General features: G+C 37.1%; 2 protein-coding genes across 4 annotated transcripts; both read left to right on the forward strand.

The window, feature by feature from the left end:
• Window positions 1-4046: 4046 nt before the first annotated feature.
• Window positions 4047-9389, forward strand: LOC114409436 (transcription elongation factor SPT6 homolog). The gene is made up of 8 exons (XM_028372900.1): window positions 4047-4500; window positions 4587-4668; window positions 4788-4863; window positions 5095-5208; window positions 5323-5540; window positions 5633-5695; window positions 8204-8332; window positions 8428-9389. Exons 3-8 carry the CDS (start codon window positions 4839-4841, stop codon window positions 8572-8574), a joined length of 696 nt encoding a protein of 231 aa, XP_028228701.1. The 5' UTR covers window positions 4047-4500; window positions 4587-4668; window positions 4788-4838; the 3' UTR covers window positions 8575-9389.
• Window positions 9390-9454: 65 nt separating this feature from the next.
• LOC114409435 (ABC transporter C family member 2-like) lies at window positions 9455-21324 on the forward strand. Of its 3 annotated transcripts, none has more exons than XM_028372897.1 (8): window positions 9455-10004; window positions 10896-11040; window positions 11139-12221; window positions 17278-18034; window positions 18741-18862; window positions 18990-19235; window positions 19923-20343; window positions 21020-21324. In XM_028372897.1, the coding sequence occupies exons 3-8, from the start codon at window positions 12219-12221 to the stop codon at window positions 21097-21099; spliced, it is 1629 nt and encodes a 542-aa protein (XP_028228698.1). In that variant the 5' UTR covers window positions 9455-10004; window positions 10896-11040; window positions 11139-12218; the 3' UTR covers window positions 21100-21324. The 3 variants fall into 3 exon arrangements, with proteins under 3 accessions (XP_028228698.1, XP_028228699.1, XP_028228697.1); XM_028372898.1 differs by having other exon boundaries at window positions 11139-11763; XM_028372896.1 differs by lacking the exons at window positions 9455-10004; window positions 10896-11040; window positions 11139-12221 and adding an exon at window positions 12230-16498.
• Window positions 21325-22865: the final 1541 nt, after the last annotated feature.

A 22865-nucleotide genomic window follows, 5' to 3' on the forward strand; every position in this document is an offset into this window, starting at 1 on the left:
ATAATAACGTGAGGTATGGAAAAACATGCACTCACTGCGATAAGGTCGGACACACCATTGACGTCTGCTACAAGAAGCATGGCTACCTGCCGGGATACAAGACCTTCAAATGAAGACCAACCGCAAATAATGTGGTGGCAGTGGATAGCAAAGCCACGGATGATCAAAATCAACATCACGAGTCCCAAGATATTATTCGTTTTTCTCCAGAGCAGTACAAAGCCCTACTCGCCTTAATCCAACAGCCATCTACCGGAAACGCAGCTCCTAACCAGTCACAGACCAAACAGGTTGCCTCCATCTCTTCATATTCCACTGATACAACATCAAACCCAGGTATGTCTCCATCCCTTAGTACTCAAACAACCACCTCCTGGATATTAGATTCAGGAGCTACAGATCACGTGACATGTTCACTAAGTAACCTTCATTCCTATAATCGTATCAATCCCGTCATGGTGAAACTTCCAAACGGCCAACATGTCTACGCCAACCATTCGGGAGTGGTGCACCTTTCGACATCCATAACCTTACTTGATGTTCGCTATATACCTATATTCGCCTTTAATCTTATTTCCATTTCCAAACTTGTATCCTCCACTAACTACACTCTAATCTTTTCTTCTACATCATGTACCTTGCAGGATATGAGCAATCGTGTGAAGATTGGTACAGTTGAAGTGAGACACGACCTCTACCAGCTCACGCCAGACCAAATAATCTCTAAAACCATATGTTCTACTATCGTTCATCCTAAATGTAATATCATCCCTATAGACCTTTGGCACTTCCAAATGGGCCATCCATCATCTGAAAGGTTACAATGCATGCAATCCTACTATCCTCTTTTACGAAATAACAAGAATTTTACATGTAATACGTGTCATTATGCAAAACACAGAAAGCTACATTTTCCTTCTAGCAATTCATATGCATCCCACAGTTTTGATTTGTTGCATATAGATATATGGGGACCATGTTCGAAACTCTCTATGCATGGTCATCGATATTTTCTGATGATTGTTGATGATCACTCGCGATTCACATGGACCCATCTCATGCATACGAAAGCTGAAACTCGACATATCATCATAAACTTCATTGCATCCATTGAAACTCAATTTGATAGCAAAGTGAAAATCATAAGAAGTGATAATGGACCTGAGTTTCTCATGCATGATTTTTATGCTTCAAAAGGAATCATCCATCAAACCTCATGTGTCGAAACCCTTGAACAAAATGGCATTGTAGAGCGCAAGCATCAACATCTTCTCAATGTCACACGCGCTCTTCTATTTCAGGCAAGCCTACCACCCAGCTTTTGGTGCTACGCTTTGCCTCATGCTACATCCTTAATCAATTGCATTCCCACTCCATTTTTGCACAACATTTCGCCCTATGAGAAACTCCATGGGCGTCCATGTGATATATCTAATCTTCGTGTGTTTGGCTGCTTGTGTTACAGTAACACTCTTAAAGCACATCGATAAAAGCTCGATCCTAGAGCACACCCATGCATCTTCATCGGTTTTAAATCGCATACTAAGGGATATCTAGTCTATGATCTTTATTCTCATAGCATTAATTCTTCACGAAACATCATATTTTATGAAAATCACTTCCCACATTTTCCCGAAACACAACATTCGAACCTCACTTCTACAGTTTCAGCTCCGGGATCATTCTCCGGCGATCATTTCGACCCACCAGCTGAAACCATACACACACTCCCCATAGTCCAAAACCTCCCTACTCAAGTTGAACCTTCTTCCCCACATCTTCGTCGATCCACACGACCAAAACATGCACCAACATACCTTCAGGATTATCATAGTGATCTCACTTCACTCACTGCCAGCACTTCAACTATTGTTCGTTATCCTCTAAGCTCGGTCTTATTGTATTCACGTCTTTCACCATCACATTGACATTTTGTCATGTCCATCTCCTCAACCACTGAACCTTCCTCCTATGCTGAAGCTTCCTGTCATGACTGCTGGATTAAGGCAATGCAGGCTGAGTTACACGCTCTCCAACTGAACAATACTTGGACTCTCACTACTCTTCCTCCTCACAAAACTGCCATTGGTTGCCGTTGGATATATAAAATCAAATATCATGCTGATGGGTCCATAGAAAGGTACAAAGCTCGCTTAGTTGCAAAGGGTTATACACAAATGGAAGGATTGGATTATCTTGATACATTCTCTCCGGTCGCAAAGCTTACCACTGTTCGTCTTCTACTGGCATTAGCTGCTCTTCATCAATGGCATTTACGACAACTCGACGTCAATAGCGCTTTTCTTCATGGAGAGCTCACTGAAGAAGTCTACATGCAAGTTCCCCCAGGGCTTTCAGTCGAGAACCCTAATCTTGTTTGTCGTCTTCAACGTTCTCTATACGGGCTCAAGCAAGCTAGTTGACAGTGGTTCACCAGATTATCAAGCTTTCTCGTTTTCCATGGTTTTCGACAATCTGCTTTTGATCACTCCCTTTTTCTGCGATTCGCTGGTAACATCACCACAGTTCTTTTAGTTTACGTTGATGATATCATTTTGACAGGTAATAGCATTGATGAAATTCAAAGTATCACTGCGCTTCTTGATCAAGCATTCAAGATAAAGGACCTTGGCAACTTAAAATTCTTCCTTGGACTTGAAATTGCTCGTACCTCACAAGGTATTCATCTATGTCAACGCAAATATACTCTGGATATTCTCTCTGACTCAGGCATGCTTGGTTCTCGTCCACATTCCACTCCTATGGACTACTCCACAAAGTTACAAGCTACATCAAGGACTCCTCTACCAGTTGATGCTTCTTCTTCCTATCGAAGGCTGGTTGGCAGGCTCATTTATCTCACTAATACGCGTCCCGATATTGCATATGTTGTCCAACAACTTAGCCAATACATGTCCAACCCTACTACCACTCACGATCAGGCTGCTTTTCGCATCTTACGCTACCTTAAGGGCACACCAGGATCAGGCCTCTTCTTCGCGGCCACAGGAACACCTCAGCTTCGAGCTTTCAGTGACTCCGATTGGGCAGGATGTCGAGACTCAAGGCGTTCAATCACTGGGTTCTCCGTCTACTTCAGTTCTTCACTAATATCTTGGCAATCAAAGAAGCAATCCACAGTTTCCAGCAGATCTTCCGAAGCTGAGTATCGAGCCTTAGCATCTACCACTTGCGAGCTACAATGGCTAACATATGTCCTTCAAGACTTTCGTGTCTCTTTTAAACAACTAGCTACCCTTTATTGTGATAACCAATCCGCTATTCAAATCGCGACCAATCCAGTATTCCACGAACGTACCAAACATATCGAAATTGATTGCCACATCGTTCGGCAAAAGGTCAATTCCGGTCTCATTAAGCTCCTACCTGTTTCTTCTTCGAAGCAACTCGCCGACATCTTCACTAAGGCTTTGTCTCCAGCTGTTTTCAAGGTCTTTGTAACAAGCTGGGAATGATGAATATCCATTCCCAGCTTGCGGGGGACTCTTAGCAGCATCACGATAGTTAGTTAGATTAGTTAGTTAGCTGGTTTGTTAGGTTAGTTAAGACTTCTGTTGTAACTACCTATCAAGCTTCTCCAAGAAGCTTTTCATCCCCTTGTATATATATATACTTCTGCTACCATTCAATAAAGCTTGAGATGTAGTTTTGATCATCTTAAACATTTTCATTTCACGTTTTCTGCTACATGGCCAAATACATCTTTGATAAAAGATGTCACATTTTTTTCCTTTAATATTATTGTTGGTAATATTTAATTGTTATGGTTGAAGATCGTTTTTGTGATTTTTTTAATACAAGAGTTAAAAAAAGGATGTGATTTATATTAAAAATATGAAAAAAATAGTTGTGGGAAGTTGTTAAATTAATTCTTAAAATGATTTTCTGGCTAACAAAAATTTTAAGCTGCTATCGTCTTGTTGTTATCTCGTGTGTGGAGGAAAGTGCTAAAGTTTTTCATATAATATATATATTTTTTACATTTTTATTAGTATATAATTGAAATATATATTATATTGAAAAAATTTAATCTATAGTATTCCCGGGTAGAATTATGTATTGTTAGTCCGTGTGTCCGTGATATGTTTTTCGTAAACAAGCACGCACCCTTTTGTTTTGTTGCTCTATTTTGGGCGAAATTAATTTTTTTGTAATTTCTCATTTTTAGAAAATTCTATCTACTATCAATGTCGTTCAGTTCTGAGCTTTATTAAATTGCTATGCATCACATGTTGAATCCGTCATGGTTACTTGAACACTTGTACAGTGGTGCCCGACAGTAGCCTCTAGCATTGATGATGGTGCTCTTTGAATGAACAATTTCTGATTTATTTATTTATTTATTGTCCTCAATTGGAAAAGCAGAGGAAGACTTGGATGTTTTTGAGAATGATGGGTTTGCTGTTGATGATGCCGAAGATGATGAAGAGGAAGAAGGAGGAAATACAAAACAAGCACAAAACAAGAAAAAAAAAAGAGGTTATTATACATTCCTACCCTGTTATGCATTTTCATACATCTGCATTGTTTATTCATCACTGTGTGCTTTTGCTACTCATTTTCAGGAAATCATTGAAAAACATTGTTCTTGACGATGAGGATCTTGAGTTAATTCGTGAGAACAAGAGCTTCAATCAAGAAACATTGGTTAGCTTCTACCTCTATTCTATAAATAGTCCTTCTGTGTGTGTGTTTCTAAACATTAGAGAGACTGGTTTTTGTCATTTACCATGCTTCTTTCTTTCATCTTCATTCATTTTTTCTAGATTGATGGAAAATTCAAGAAGCTTAGAAAGGCTGGTGTAGACTCTGAGCTGATGGAATACTCTTCCGATGACAGAGGTGATCTGTATCTGCCTATGGTTTTATCATCTTCATTTTCTCTTTCTATTGCTTATTAAAATTTCCTATGATAGCTTGCAGTGTGATCTGATGATCATCATCTTGTAGTCTGGAACAATAATGTTTGATCCACATTGTGTTTGGAACAATAATGCCTGATACATGTGTTTTCATTCTGGTTTCTTGGCATGCTATTGTTTGTAAATTGATTAAAAAATTCTTGATTTCCAGTATCACTCTTTGATGATATTGCTGAAGATCAGACTAACGATGATGTAGAGGATGACATGGCAGATTTTATAGTGGATGATGAAGATGTCATCTACGGGATGGGAGATTCTCTCAGTTATTTCCATATACTCAGTTTTTTTTAGTGGCCCACTATTCTTATGTCATAACCTATGACAGATAAGTTATTACCTCTTTAATATGTGATTTTGTTGTCAACTTTGCCTATAGACAAAAAACTTAAAGCCAGGAAACATTCGCCTGCATTTTCGAAAGGCAAACATAGTTTTGGCAAGGAAGGTCAGCTGGAAAACCACATTGGGATAGTTCAAATTCAGGCTACTAAGTCTGATGATCCTAACAAGTATAAATCATTCATCCCTACTGACATGCACATAGCTGGAGAGGATAACTGTGTAAATGATACAGACATACCTGAGAGGATGCAGGTGATGATCTCAAAATGTTTGTTGATTACCAATATATTGATGTAAATGAAAAGATTTTGACTTAACTTATAATCTGCCACAAAGTTTCACAGATAATTCAGGACATTGTAGGATCTACAATCGTCAGAATGAGTATAGAAGAAGAAAGTTCCTGGATACTATGTCAACTAGCAACAACAACAACAACAACAACGCCTTATCCCACTAGGTGGGGTCGGCTACATGGATCAACTTTCGCCATAATGTTCTATCAAGTACCATACTTCTATCCAGACCATTAATTTCGAGATCCTTTTTTATAACCTCTCTTATAGTCTTTTTGGGTCTTCCTCTGCCTCGAATTGTTTGTCTTCTCTCCATCTGGTCTACTCTCCTCACTACAGAGTCTACCGGTCTTCTCTCTACATGCCCAAACCACCTAAGTCTATTTTCCACCATCTTCTCTACAATAGGCGCTACTCCAACCCTCTCTCTAATAGCTTCGTTTCTAATTTTATCCTGTCGGGTCTTACCACACATCCACCGCAACATCCTCATCTCCGCTACACCTACTTTATTCTCATGTTGGCTCTTGACCGCCCAACATTCTGTTCCGTACAAAATCGCCGGTCTTACCGCAGTCCGATAAAACTTTCCCTTTAGCTTGATCGGTACCTTTGCATCACATAACACCCCCGATGCTTTTCTCCATTTCATCCATCCTGCTTGAATGCGATGATTCACATCCCCTTCAATTTCCCCATCATCCTGTATTACAGACCCAAGATATTTAAACCGTGTGACTTGAGGGATAATATGGTCTCCTATTTTCACCTCTGAGTTAGAAACCCTCCTTCTTTTGTTGAACTTACATTCCATATACTCCGATTTGCTTCTGCTTAGGCGAAAGCCATGTGTTTCTAGAGCTCGTCTCCAAGTTTCCAACCTCTCATTCAACTCCTCCCTCGACTCTCCAAGGAGGACTATGTCATCTGCAAAGAGCATGCATCTCGGCGCTATCTCTTGGATTTGTTCCGTGAGGACATCCAGAATTAAGGTAAAAAGGTAGGGGCTAAGGGTTGACCCTTGATGTAAACCAATTGTGATGGGAAAATCGTCTGACTCTCCACCCTGTGTCCTAACACTAGTCGATACCCTATCATACATATCTTGGATAGCTCGAATATATGCAACCCTAACCCCTTTCTTCTCTAGAGCTTTCCACAAAATCTCTCTAGGCACTCTATCATACGCTTTCTCCAAGTCAATAAAAATCAAGTGCAAGTCTTGTTGGGCCATGCGATATTGCTCCATCACCCGCCGTAATAAATAAATCGCTTCCATGGTCGACCTTCCTGGCATGAAACCAAATTGATTCTCAGTAACTTGAGTCTCCTTTCTTAATCTCCGTTCAATCACTCTTTCCCATAATTTCATGGTATGACTCATGAGCTTGATTCCCCTATAATTTGCACAATTTTGTATATCCCCCTTGTTCTTATAGATTGGCACTAACGTGCTTCTCCTCCATTCCTCCGGCATACGTTTTGACCTCATAATTTCGTTAAAGAGTTCGGTAAGCCACTCAAGACCTCTATCTCCAAGAGTTTTCCACACTTCAATAGGTATGTTGTCTGGCCCCACCGCCTTACCATTACTCATTCTTTTCAACGCTTCCTTTACTTCCTGTTTCTGAATCCGACGATAGTACTTATAGTTCCGGTCCTCTTCTCTTGTGTCTAGACTGCTAGAGTCATATCCATATCCCTCATTAAATAAGTTGTGGAAATACGCCTTCCACCTTTCCTTGATATCTTTTTCATGCACTAAGACTTTGCCTTCTTCATCCTTAACACACTTTACTTGATCCAAATCTCTAGTCTTCCTCTCTCTACCCTTAGCAAGCCTATATATAGATCTTTCTCCGTCCCTGGTTCCTAGAGCTTGGTATAGTCCGTCAAAAGCTTGGGCTCTTGCCTCACTCACCGCCTTTTTGGTTTCATTTCTAGCTATCTTATACTTATCCCAAGTTTCAGAATTTCTACACCTAGACCACTCCTTGAAACACTCCTTTTTTACTCTAACTTTGCTCTGAACATTTTCATTCCACCACCACGATTCTTTACCCCTAGGTCCAAAACCTCTAGATTCACCCAACGTCTCTTTAGCCACTTTAATAATCTCTTGGGACATCTTGTTCCACATATCATTTGCACTTCCTTGTGATTGTCCACACCAACCCTCCCATATCTTTTGTTGGAAGATTCCTTGTTTCTCACCCTTCAAGTGCCACCATTTGATCCTTGGTGCTACCAGAGGACCTCTTCTCTTTGCCCTATCTCTAATTCTTACATCCATAACCAAAACTCTATGTTGGGTAGTCAAGCTCTCTCCCGGGATAACTTTACAGTTCAAGCAATACTTCCTATCAGACTTCCTGATAAGGAAGAAATCTATCTGAGAACATGTCCCTCCACTTTTGTAAGTGATAAGATGTTCCTCTCTTTTCTTAAACCATGTATTGGCTATAGAAAGATCCAAAGCCTCCGAAAACTCCAAGATGGATTTACCCTCCCCATTCATCTCCCCTAGCCTCAAAACCCCCATGCAGACTATCGACTAGTCTGCAGGATTTAGCCTCATTGAACAATGGATTTATGTTGGATGCTAGTTGACATAGACACATACTATGTCAACTAGCATCCAACATAAATCCATTGTTCAATGAGGCTAAATCCTGCAGACTAGTCGATACAGCAAAAAGGGAAGATATTATTAGTTTCTTGGAATTGCGTCATACAATGAAATATGATGTAAGCATTTATATATTTAAATTGCTTTATTGGGTTATGCAATTATTAATATTCCTTTTTAGTTTTTTTTTAAATGTCTTGTCTTTACTTTTTAGATACCATTTATTGCAATGTACCGGAAGGAACAATGCCTTAGTCTTCTAGAAGATCTGAAACTGGAAGAATCAGAAAACATATTCAATGATATTGAAAGAAATCATATGTTGAAATGGCACCAGGTAATTTCAAATTTACTATTTTAGGTAGACAGTTAAAATAGCAAATTTAGTGAATGAAGGAATTTAGTACTTTAGAACTTGTTGGAGTTCCTTCATTCTTGGTGTAGATCAAGAATTGGATAAAAAGTGGTTGCTTCTTCAAAAGCGAAAGAGCTTGCTTATGAATCCAGTTTTCATAAGCAGATATTTGATTCAATCACCAATATGCTCAAGAAGGCTGAAACCGAGAGTGAGATTGATGATATTGATAGGAAGTTTAATTTGCATTTTCCACCAGCTGAGGAGTTTTTTGATAGTGGTTTTAAAAGGCCTCTGACAAAATCATAGTACTGCAATTGCAATAAGGCAGGGCTGTGGTCACTTGCAAACAAATTTGGCAATCCTGAGAAATTTGGTTCTTTAGTTACTCTTGAGAAAGTGGTAATTTCTTTTTGTTTACATCTGCTCGAATGTTTTCTTAATTTCATTTGTTTTGGGGTGACAATTGACTGGAGAGGTCCTTGGACTCTAGGGAAAAAGCAGTGAAGAAGATCCGCAGGAATCTCCAGAGGAGATAGCATCAATGTACAAGTGTGAAACCTTTCAAACTACAGAAGCTGTACTTAAAGGGGCTAGGCACATGTTATCATGTTGAATTCATCAACATAACTTTAAAGTCTATTAGTAATCATAGCTTACAAATCTATAATTTTATTTTTCAGGCTGCAGTGATGTTAAGCAGTGAGATTCCTTTCAGGAAATATGTGAGCACCATATTTATGGATAAGGCATTAGTTTCAACTAGCCCTACAATAAAAGGAAATACAACAGTAGATTCCTTTCATGAATTTGCTGGTGTTAAGTGGCTGTGGGACAAACCTCTCTCGAAGTTTTTGGATTCCCAGGCTATTCATTCAGAAGGCTGAAGAAGAGAAGCTTCTTCAAGTTAAAACAGAGTTACCTGGTCATATCATAAATGAATTGATAATGACTTGTAATGATACCTATCTAAAAGATAGTGAAGGAATATCTACTAGGCTTTGGAATGAACAGCATAAATTAATCATGCCAGATGCCATTTCAAATTTCCTTTTTCCTTATATGGAGAAGGAAGCTCGGGAATTGTTAAATGCTAAGGCTAAAAACTGGTTATTAATGAAGTATGCAATGCAAGTGTGGAACAGAGTCTCTGTGGCACCATATTTGAAAAATGCACAGAAGAAAAGAGTCATGGCTTGTTGTGGGGGAAATGGAAAGCCAGGTACCACATTTGTCGTGTTGGATTCTGAGGAAAATTGGTTGATGTGATGCACACTCGTTCACTTACACTACGATCTCCAAATATCATTGACCAGCAGAGCAGGGAAAACGATCAACAGTGTGTCCTAATGTTTGTAACAACTTATCATCCAAATGTTATTGTACTGGGAGCAGATAATGCATTCTGTTTAAGGTTGAGGAAGGAGATTAATGAGGTAAGCTAAGTCCTATGGCATACTTGGCTTTCTTGATGGCTTAGTTATTCAATTTATGTGATTTTTAACCCCTTGTTCCCTTAAAGAGTGATCAAATGCATTTTTGATGGAAGAAAGAAACTGTTATTGCATCCTTGAGTGAGTGCATTTCAATTAGAGAAAACAATACTTATGTTGGGTACAAATGAGACATCAAAGCACAGAGATGCTTGACTGTTTTGTCTAATGATGAAACTAAAACAAAATATTTAACTAAAATATATGATCCTTTTCTAAGAAGGGTTAGGTTGCATGCAGATGCAAATGCTGCAGGATGCTATTTTGTGTTTTCTTGTGGCTTTGGAGGGAAACAAAGCATGGACTAAAACCAGGTTAATTACATAGTATGAGATGAAATATTTAGAAAAGAGCCCTGTGGCACCAAGTCAGAAACACTTCTTTTTACTGTACAATTTGCTTTGTAATATGAAAAATATGTATATATTATTTACTTTCAATCAAGGAAACATTTATTATTTTTAAAAGGATGTTTTGCAATAAGGATTGCATTAGTATGAAAGTGTAGATTGGTGCCTTGAATTTTTTCTTTAGGTTTTAACTATCATCATTAACTGCAGTTCCTGTATTTCAAGTTTTCAACATAGTCTCTGCATTTTGCAATCACAGCTTAGAGTTTATTAATTTTCCTTTGTATTGGAGTTTCATTAATATCATTCTAACAGCCAGTTATTTTGTTGATAACTGATGCAAATGCTGTTTGTTTTTTATCCTACTGTTATGGTGTTATCGGTACATGACAACTGCTTTCTTAGCTTCTTTAATACATGGTTTGGTTCTTTTCTTTTGTTAATAGACACCATGATGAATTCAATGAATTATTTCAACTGTCAGATTATTTCAATGATGTCCGAGCACAATCTTCAAAACTTTAGTCAAGAAATGGAAGGACAACCACCAGTTGTGTTAGGGGATGAAGGCTTGCCTCGTCTTTATGAAGATTCAGAAATTTCCGAGAGCCAGCTTCCCAGACAACATGGTAATCCACGGGATTATTGCATTCATTTCTGTTCTGTCTTCTCCCTTTTCTTTCCCAACATTTAATATACTTTTTCCTCTGTTTCTGAAAATTTGTAGGCATTGTCAAGAGAGCTGTGGCTCTTGGACGTTACCTTCTAAACCCACTGGCTATGGTGGCAACATTATGTGAAATGAAAAATGAGATTGTGTCATGGAAGTTGAACCCCCCTGGAGAAATTTCTAACAAGTGATGAGAAGTTAGAGATAATTGAATGGGCCATGACAGATGTTACAAACCAAGTAGGCATAGACATAAATTTGGCCATAAGACATGACTGGCTGCTGGCTCCTTTGCAGTTTGTTTCTGGTCTTGGACCGAAGAAATCTGGTATGTTTCGTAGATAATTATTTGGGGGTACTGATGTGAGAAATAGAAGGGATTTGGCTAAATTTGAGCTAAATAAAGAGAAGGTTTTCTGCAATGCTGTTGGCTTTTTACAGGTTTCTTGTGATGATGAAAACTTTGCTGACAGTGTTGGCAATACTCTTGATCATACAAGAATTCATCCAGAATCGGATAATCTTTCTGAGGAATTAGCAATAGCTGTTTACAGGAAACATGTTCTGGATACAGAAGCTAATGTTACCGGAGTGAATGCAATTGAATGCATTCAAAATGATCCAAACCTGCTTGAGGATTTTGATTTAAATGAATATACTGATAGAATGGAAATAGATAAAGGTAAATACAAATATTAGGAAAGACAAATATTAGGAAAGGATCCTGAGAGAATCCTTGTCCTGCCGCACTTGATATCTTTCTAATCTTTGTACAGTACATTATGGTACATAAATAATATGATTCCTATTGGTGAGAAAGCTAAAACTCAAATAATTTTAATAAAGAGCAAATGTTAGAGAGTTTTGAAATTAGTATAAATTGAAACTGATATATTTGGTTTCGTGTTCCTTTTCTAAACAATAACTGTTCTCTTTTATTTTATAGGTTTTGAGCTAATGAATGAATAAATAAATAAATAAATTTTTTTTTTGAGAGCAGACATTTGTGATTAGCAAAATGCGAAAACTGACAAAGGAAGGACTGCAACAGACAGACAAAAGGGTTGCTGTATGAGACTTGACATAATTTTAGAATTTAGTGTTACTCTATTGTTTCCATTATCCAGTCTCTGATTCATGGTGAGAATTAATGGATTTAAGATTAATCATCTTTCATGCATTCTGTATCAAGAGCATTGGGTTAGTCATTTACACTAATTGGATTAATTATATACTCCATGTAAAAGTAGCAAAAGATTGATGGCTTACATGGTCAATAAGTAAATTCAAATTTAATATACATCAATCTGTTAGTATAAATTGTTTTAAAGGAAAAGGCCACCTGGTATCGTATCAGAAAATGACTTTCTAAGATAATAAATCTTCATTGTTATGTTGCTAGACCTTCCTTGAGTAATAATATTTGTATTGTCCATTGACATTGTTGTTGACTTAAGCTATATCAAGGATGATTTTGAAGGCATATGTTAGTGTTTCTTAAGCTTGATATATGTAGCAATACATGCTATTGATGCCTACATTTGAGGCTAATTCCAAGTATACTCTGCCACAGATTCTGATAGAAATAATACAGCTAATAAAACAAATTCTAACACTCCCCCTCAAGCTGGTGAATAGGTATTTTCCATTCCCAGCTTGGAAACAATCCTCTCAAAGTTATTGCTGTTCAGCCCCTTCGTTAGAATATCTGCAAGGTTGTCTTGTGAGGAGACATATGAAGTGCAGATCAGACCACTGTCTAATTTTTCTTTGATAAAATGCCTGTCAACCTCAATATGTTTGGTTCTATCATGCTGCACTGGATTGTGAGCTATGCTAATAGCAGATTTGTTATCACAATAAAGTCTCATTGGTGCATCCGATTTTATTCTTAAGTCTTCCAAGATGATCTTCAGCCACAGTAGTTCACATATCCCTTGTGCCATTGCCCTGAACTCTGCTTCAGCACTGGATCTGGCTACCACACTTTGTTTTTTACTCTTCCAAGTCACAAGATTCCCTCCAAGGAAAGTGCAATATCCCGTAGTTGACCTCCTATCCACAATTGACAACTGCAGTATCTTGTTCTGCGTTTCCCAATTTCAAGTTTGGATCAATTGGTGTACTTGCAGGCTTGCATGTTGTCCTACCAGTCTCTTTCAACAAATCAGTGATGTATTTCTGTTGAGATATGAATATTCCCTTTCTAGAATGGGCCACTTCAATTCCCAAAAAATACTTCAATTTTCCCAAGGTCTTAATTTCAAATTCCTTGGCTAGATGTTGGCCTAACAGTTGTTTCTCCTCCTCATCATCACCTGTCACTATAATATCATCCACATAAACCAGTAACACTGTTACTCCCCTTGACTTAGAGTGTTTAATGAACAGAGTGTGGTCTCCTTGACTTTGTTTAAAGCCCAGACCTATCATAACTTTAGTAAACCTTCCAAACCACGCTCGTGGTGATTGTTTCAGCCCATAAAATGCCTTTTTTAGCCTGCAAACAGTTTTGGCAGCTGTTTTTTCACCATATCCAGGGGGAAATTCCATGTAAATCTCCTCTTCAATTTCTCCATCGAGGAAGGCATTTTTAACATCAAATTGTTGCAAATTCCAACCATAATTAGCTGCTAGGGATAATATCACCCTAACTGTATTCATTTTTGCAACTGGAGCAAATGTTTCCATGTAATCCACTCCATAGATTTGAGTGAATCCCTTAGCTACTAACCTTGCTTTGTACCTCTCAATGGATCCATCAGCCTTGTATTTTATAGTATATACCCACTTGCACCCTACTGGTTTTTTTCCATTTGGGAGAGCAACCAAATCCCATGTACTATTCTTTTCTAATGCTTCCATTTCCACATCCCTGGCTTGTTTCCATTTTTTATCACTCAATGCCTCAGATAAAGAGGTAGGTGTGGTTGTAGTGTTTAGGCTTGTGAGGAAGGCTTTATGGGTAGGTGAGAAGTTTTTAAAGGATAGGTAATTGGGTAGAGGGTGCAGTGGCTTGGTGGTACATTTCCTAGTCTCTTTCCTAAAGGCAATTGGAATATCTAGGTCCTCATAAAGTGGTGCTGAACTGGATTCGGGTTCCTGTACAGTTGGGAAATTAGAGGTTGATTCAGTGGAGATTAAAGGATCAGGGGTAGTTACCTCATGTAATGTTGGGTTGGATTGTTGGACATGGACAGATTCTGGAATGGCCTTTGTCTTCCTTGTATAAACCAGCTTTTTCCCAAATCTTACATCAGCTTCATCTTGAGTGGATTTAGTGGGTTCCTTCTCAGTTGTTACACTTTCAGTCCCTACTTTTGGTCCTAAACTTAAGTCAGGGAGCATAAGGAGATCATCTTCCTTTCTTGCAGTCTCCCCCTGAAGATGATCTTGGTGGAAGTAACTTTTGTGCTAAAAAAAAGTGACATCTCTGGACACGAAGAATTTTTGGGATGGTGGATGATAGCATTTATATCCCTTTTGTGTGGATGAGTATCCTATGAAAACACATTTTAAGGCTCTAGGATCAAGTTTACCTCTATTACCACTGTGGACATGGACAAAAGATACACACCCAAATATTCTTGGAACAAGTTGATTGAATGTGGACACATTAGGATAAAAGGAGGACAGAACCTCCATAGGACTTTTTGAGGCTAGAATACTAGAGGGTAGTCTATTAATTAGATAACATGCAGTGAGAACAGCCTCCCCCCAAAACCTTTTAGGAACCTCATGTTGAAAAAGAAGAGCCCGAGTTTGGTCTAGCAAGTGTCCATTTTTCCTCTCAGCAATCCCATTTTGCTGAGGTGTTTTGACACAGGATGACTCATGAATGATACCTTCCTTTTGACAAAAGGAAATAAGCCCATGATTAAAGTAATCTTTGGCATTATCGGATCTAATCCTCTTAATGCTAACACCAAACTGATTTTTTGCCATGGAGAAAAAACGCTGAACCATAGAGCTGACTTCGGATTTTTTTTTTAGTAAGAAAACCCATGTGACACGAGTACAATCATCTATAAAGGTAAGTAACCAACGGGCACCAGAAACATTTTGGATAGTTGAGGGACCCCACACATCAGTATGAATTAAATAGAAGGGAAAAGTGCTCATATTATTATTAACTGGAAAAGGTACACGCTTGTGCTTAGCAAGCTCACACACTTCACAATGGAGACTTTCCACATCTAATTTGCTAAAAAGGGAAGGGAATAACGATTTTATGACTCTAAAGGAAGGATGTCCAAGACGACAGTGATGTAGGAAGACCTTCCTCCCTGTTGGTCTTTATTGAATCAGAGAAAAAGAGTTGCTATTTTCCAAGTCTGGTGGCAGATTCAGATTGTCCAAGTAATACAAGCCATTCCATTCTCTAGCATGTCCAATCGTCCTCCCCGAGTACTTGTTATGTAGTATACAAACATTGCCATAAAAAAAAGCATTACATGATAGGTCTTTTATGAGTTTTTTTTATGGAAATCAAACTGACAGACAGTTTAGGAATATGAAGAACATTTTTAAGGGTTATGGATGGGCTTATTTGAACTTCTCCTTGACCTGCTGCAGTCATCAGAGAGCCATCTGCTGTGGATATTTTCTTATTGCTAGGGCAAGGGGTGTAAGAAGAGAAATGTTTAGGTAGGGGTGCCATGTGGTCGGTAGCCCCAGAATCCAGTATCCAATATGGGTTATAGTTTTTATTTGAGGCATTAAGTCCGAAAGAAAAAAGAAACTCACCAAACGTACCTAAATGTGCCAGAGAACAACTACTTGTTGAGGAATGATCTCATCTTCTCTACTTCATCCTGGTTAAGTTGAATCACGCCTCCTCTATTTTCTTCACTGGTTGCAGCACCTATGTGTGCTTGTCCTCCTTTTCTGGTGTTGTCTCCTTTTTTCCCCAATCTCTACTAGGTGGCTTTCCATGCAGCTTCCAACATTTATCACGAGTGTGGCGAGGCCTGTTACAGAAGGTACACCACACTCCGTCACCTTTCTTCTCCATATTGGCTATTCCCCCCTTTTTTTTGGTCTACCATCATTGCATCTTTCAACTTACTTGTAAGGAATTGGCATTATTTGAGAAAATGTTCATCCTTCTACAAGCTATCTGACTTACCATAGGAATTGGCATTATTTGAGAAAATTTGCACGATGCAATGCTAGATAAAATCCTCCAGGCTCCTATGGTATTCTTCCAAACTAATCCAGTTGGCCGCATAATTAATAGGTTTGCAAAAGATACGGGAGATATAGATACCAATGTTTTTAATTTGGTGAACATGTTTTTGGGGCAAGTCTGGCAACTACTTTCGATATTTGTTCTTATAGGCACAGTGAGCACTATTTCCTTGTGGGCTATTATGCCACTTCTGATCTTCTTTTATGCAGCTTATCTATATTACCAGGTATGCTCCATATCTTGTCCTTAGTTTTAGAGTTGTCTAATTAGATTATTCACATGCCAAGTTGGTTTTATCTACTTTTTCATTATGGGTTCTCTTGAAATTTGGATAACTGAAAAGGAAGGGGTTTCCTTTTTATTTGCATAGAGAGATAGATGAATGATAACTAAGTAATGGACAAGTACAAATATTATATGGGCATTATATATTTTTCAGAACAATTTAGATTGAGATATAGGATTTTCTTTTGGTAAAAGTCCAGGTTTGGAGCCTTTTCCCATCAATTGGCTGATCAGGATTAACCATAAATCCCTTTGATCGGATTTTTTAGTATTCTGTTGCACTATATACTACAAGGGAAATATTTCAGATATCTGAAGGTTGAAGTCCTTTTACATCCACTGAAAACTTTCTTCATGATGCATAGTTTATAGTCTCCAAACTCCATAATTGAATCACAGTAACATTATCTCAGCAATGAAGGCCTGATTCATATGCATCCTACTTCCTACTATTTTCTCTGTTTTTTACAATATTGCTATTATATGTTAAAATTCTTTGAAGAAATTAATTTCTAAATAAACATGGAATAACTAGTGCAAACTGCAAAGTATAACTTACTAACCACCATAACGAATGTGTCAAAATGGTGTTCAAGTGAAGGTGTGCCAATAGAAAACACCATTCTGGAAAGAAACACCACAAAATTTTATTATTTTTTAGTTGACACTGTTGTCATGGTTTGAGGAATTGATCTTTTCTATTAACATCTTGCCTGGCAGAGCACAGCTCGAGAGGTAAAGCGCATGGATTCCATTACAAGATCTCCTGTTTATGCACATTTTGGTGAATCACTGAATGGTTTGTCAAGCATTTGTGCTTATAAAGCATATGACAGAATGGCACACATTAATGGAAAATTCATGGATAACAACATCAGATTTACTCTTGTGAATATTAGTTCAAATCTTTGGCTCACCATAAGGCTAGAAACATTAGGAGGCCTCATGATTTGGTTGATAGCAACATCTGCTGTCTTGCAGAATGCAAGAGCTGCAAACCAGGCAATGTTTGCATCTACAATGGGTTTACTTCTCAGTTATACTTTGAACATAACAAATCTCTTGAGTGGTGTACTCAGACAAGCAAGTAGAGCTGAAAACAGTTTAAATTCTGTTGAGCGTGTCGACACATACATAAATTTAGAAACTGAGGCTCCTGGTGTAATTGAGACAAACCGTCCACCACCAGGATGGCCAACATCAGGATCAATTGAGTTTGAGGATGTTGTTCTGAGATACCGGCCGGAACTTCCTCCAGTGCTGCATGGATTGTCCTTTACAGTACCTCCAACTGAGAAGATAGGGGTAGTTGGAAGAACTGGGGCAGGAAAATCTAGCATGCTTAATGCATTATTCCGGATTGTGGAACTTCAGAAAGGAAAAATCATTATTGATGGTTGTGATATTTCTACATTCGGACTAGAAGATGTTCGAAAAGTTCTTACTATCATACCACAATCTCCAGTTCTTTTCTCTGGTATGTTCCATAAACTGAATTCTTGTTCTATGCTAGAATTAGACAACCAAATATCAGTTTGATTTTAATCCGCTATTAGCAATTTTTTATAGTGATTGAAATCCACAATTTCAGACCACAATGGTAGGTATTGTTGTACCAAGATGTCGTGAGTGGAAAGGAATATACACTATCATCCAATCATGTATTAGCATATTATTGGAAAACAAAGACTTTTAAATGGTTGTTGGCAGTGGATCAACAGGAAAAAGGGTGTCAACATAGTTGGGATGCTTCTCTCTATTGTGTTGTCCTGAACTCCTCTTTCAAAAAAAAAATTACAATATGTGGTAATGAGTGATTGGATGATAGTGTAAATAACTTGATGGTGGATCAAAATTAAATCCATGAATTGTTTATATTCTAACACCTAAATAAACATGGTTATTGGTACCTTCATTGTGTTTCATAGAAAAAAACATGAATTGTTTATTTTGGGATCCGCATGTTAACCATCAGGGAATTAGCATTAAAATTTGAAGAATTATTTGCATCAGCAAACTGTCAGTCAGAAAGTGTTACCTTTCTTGACCATGTTAGGATATAGGGGTGAAGACATTATTATTAACATTGAATTATCTTAAATTTTCCTTTAGTTGTGAATAAACATTGTTTATTAGCTTCAATAAAACTTCTCCCTTCTAAAAATCATCACTCTTTCTCTTAGGAACTGTTCGTTTCAATCTTGATCCATTTAATGAACACAATGATGCTGACCTATGGCAAGCTTTAGAGAGGGCACATTTGAAGGATGTAATAAGAAGAAATCCATTTGGTCTAGATGCTCAGGTAGGTACACCGATTATGGTATAATTTTATCAGTACCTTTATATGATTGGTTTTTCCTACAGAGCTTTTTTGAATTATCAATTGCAAAGATGAAATATGACAAGGTAATCTCTTGCACTGAATAAAGGTTTCAGAGGGAGGAGACAATTTCAGTGTTGGACAGAGGCAACTGCTAAGTCTAGCTAGAGCATTGCTACGAAGATCAAAGGTTCTTGTCCTGGATGAAGCTACTGCTGCTGTAGAAGTTAGAACTGATGCCCTTATACAGAAAACTATCAGACAAGAATTTCAGTCCTGCACAATGCTCATCATTGCACACAGACTAAATACAATCATTGACTGCAATCGGATTCTGCTGCTCAATGCTGGCCGAGTATGTCCAAGTACCATTAGTTACAGATATTTAATTCCTACATTCATAAGTTATTATGGCTCTATAAGAACAAGAGAAACAATGTAGATATGAATTGGACAAACTATATTTTTCCTCACTATTCATGACACTTGTTTTTAATTTGGTCCCCATACAAAAAAGTTTCAAATTTAGTTCTCATTTTGAATGTTGTCCTCACTGTCTACTGTTGTTTTAACAATTTGATATTGACATGGAGTTATGATTAAGTATAAAAACCAAATTGAACATGATTGAATAGTGCACTGTAATAAAATAATTTTGGTCCCTACTCCTCACTGCATTACAAGTCCAAATTATTATAGGCAGATCAAAGTGCAGACAATTATATATAGAGACTAAATTGAAAACTTTCAGTATAAGTACCAACATGGAAATGACTCTCATTTAAGAATTGAAATATACATATATAGGAGACATATTCACACTCAAGTTTATTAGATCTTATTATGAATGGTTAAGATTAAAACACAAAGTCATTTAACTTTAATTGTAATCATCCATGTATGGTTCTACCGCCCATATTTGCTACTCTCCCATATATATATATATATATATATATGAGCGAGGAGAAAATTCGGGGATTCTTTTTTCACAAAGTCAACATGGATGATTCAATATTAAGATTCATCTTCCTCTGCTTTCCAGGTCCTTGAATATAGTTCTCCAGAGGAACTCTTACAAAATGAAGGAACAGCTTTCTACAAGATGGTTCAAAGTACTGGACCTGAAAATGCTCAGTATTTATGTAGCCTAGTATTTGGAAAGACAGAGAATAACTCAAATGAATATAACAAGGAGTTGGAAAACCATGTGAGACAATTAGCTTCTTCTCGCTGGACTGCTGCTACTCAGTTTGCTATAGTTGCTACCCTTTCTTCATTAAGCCATCACCTTCAAAAGCCAAGTAGTGAAGACAATAAAGATATCCTTGATAAAACAAAGGATGCAATTATAACACTTCAAGAAGTTCTAGTGGGGAAGCATGATGAAGACATAGAAGAGACACTGTATAAATACCATATTCCTACAGATAGATGGTGGTCTACCCTCTGTAAAGTTATTGAAGGTAAACACACATAACATAAGAATGATATTTTATATAAAAAAAATTCTGATTGGTATGATATGTCATTTTTCTTGGCAAGTACTCATGTTTCCTTTTCATATAATTCATGGAATTTGAGTTGGGATCAATCACTTATACGACATGTTTGGATAAAATTTTCAAAAGTACTACTTCTATGGAAGCTAAAATGAATCAAATTTTTCGTTTTAAGTTAAAATCAACTTATGCACTTTTACTTTTAATAAAAGTTTTTTTGTCTAACTTCTCCACAAGCTAAGGTGCATAAGTTAATTTTAACTAATAGAAGAATTTGATTTATTTTATTTTTTATTTTCTTCTCTTATAAGTACTTAGTGAGAAGTTTGTTCAAACAAGGTCATACTATTTAACAAAGATTGAATATTTTCAGTTCCACACCCAAGTAAAAGTATTTGTTGGTACAACAGTTTATCCATCAAACCAATAGAAAATGGTACCTGTAATCATAAAATGCAATAACTGAATTAATAAGACTTGATAAGTTTAACAGTAATGTTTCTGCAATTAATTTTGTCTAAAATAATGTTTCTGAAAATAACAGTCCATTATATATAATCAAGTTATACTTACTGATTTATTTTAAACTATTATGTTTTGCCTCTAAATTTGCTGATTTTATATTCAATTTTTTCACCAGGTCTTGCTCTCTTGAAGGGGTTGCCTCTAGACAACATTCAACATCTAGAACTTGATTTTGAAGGGAGATCTTTTGACTAACATACATCTTGAGGTGTAGAGAGGAGTTTGCAATTGCAATTAAATCTCAGAGGGATCACAATATAACAAGATTCTTTAGAATTTTTTCCCTCTTTGTTACGCCATTTTCATTTGTGTATGTTTTAACACTTTCTCTCATGCTAATAGGGTTACCACATACACTTTCTCTTATGCTAATAGGGTTACCAAGTACTCTGTATTCAATATAAATTATTTTAGCTTCCACCGGGCTAGGTTATTTTAAATTTTACATATTACTTTAAATATCTATGCTATCAATTTGAGAACATAATTTGAGGTTCATACTCATCATAAATTATAAATTCAATATTATGATCAATAAAATTATAAACCACAAACTCACAAGACATAAAGATTTTTAACGTTGAAAACCCCTCAAAGTAAGGGGTAAAAATCACATGTTGTTCATACTTAAAAAACAAACTGCATTATTATCAATAAAGGACACAAAAGAAACTCCAACAAAATGAAAATCAAGCACAATACTTGTAAAATGAGAAAGAGGTGCCAAGATAGAAAAAAAAATACCAAAAATAGACATGTATTGTAAATATGTGTTTTCCCTCCAAATTTGTAGCACCCTTATTTTACAAAAGGACTTTTTGGCCATTTTTGAAATTAGCAAGTAAATAAAAATTTGAATTATCAAAAACTTTCTTCAAATACATAAAAATATGTTTCTCTTTTTCAACACTTGTAAGTAAATCACCTTGCATAAAATTTTCTAAACGAAACTTATTTCATTATCTCATCATAAATGAAATGAAATATCCATCAATTGAAGATCATTCTTAAATAAATTTCTCATTTTATACAAATGTCCAATTCTCATAAAATAATTAAATTGCAAAAGGTTTGCTTCAAATAACCTCTAGTTTCATCCTTATACAACTTTACTCACTAAAAATAAATACACATTTATATCTTTGAAAGAAAAACATGAAACACCCAAGTCACGTACAGATGAAAAATATCCCATAAAGTAAAGTTTTACTCTACCCTCTTTCATAAAAGAAAAGACCAAGACTCAGAGCAGTGACTCCATAAACCGAAACACCTAGTTAAACCCACAAGGCATCTTTGGAAGACTCCTTTTCTTTCTCTTGAAACGTCCATCCACATCGATAGCACTTGTCATGGCCTCTCTTTTCCATCTCCTTCAACTCATATGGTGCATCCACACAAAATGACTTAGAAAGTCAAACACCACCTACTAACCACAACGGTGTTGTTGTCTAACTGGTCTCATTCGTAACCTTAATCGTTTTTATAACTAACTCTTTGAATCATTTCACACTAGTCAGTTGCCACTAAAACTTCTAAAACTCAGTCGTCTTACAACAATTAAGTTAGGATGACTGTTAGGAGTTCACCTTTTCACCATGGTGCAATGTCAGACTCTCACCAACGGATAATCGCTCATAATCAGTAAGGGTTGCCAAGCTGGCTCTGTGACCTACTCACTACTTGGCGCCACATCCCTAAGGACAGTTACACCTTTTGATCATTTTCCAAGTACCAATTTGTGGTCATCCAACTTCTGAGGATTGACTCCTCAACAACCCTCCCTACTAGGATTGTCCTTCCTTTGTCATTGTTGGGTTTCGCTGCACTAGGTATTGAACGACAACGATCTGGCACACGAGCTCCACTCCTTATATCTAGCTCCACAATCTCATCATTTTGAGGACACTTGCCTCCCTCACCGCATTAGGTGAACGTACATTATCATTCGACCTCCATTT

This window comes from Glycine soja, chromosome 4 (genome assembly GCF_004193775.1).
Source record: "Glycine soja cultivar W05 chromosome 4, ASM419377v2, whole genome shotgun sequence".
Classification (NCBI taxonomy): Eukaryota; Viridiplantae; Streptophyta; class Magnoliopsida; order Fabales; family Fabaceae; genus Glycine; species Glycine soja.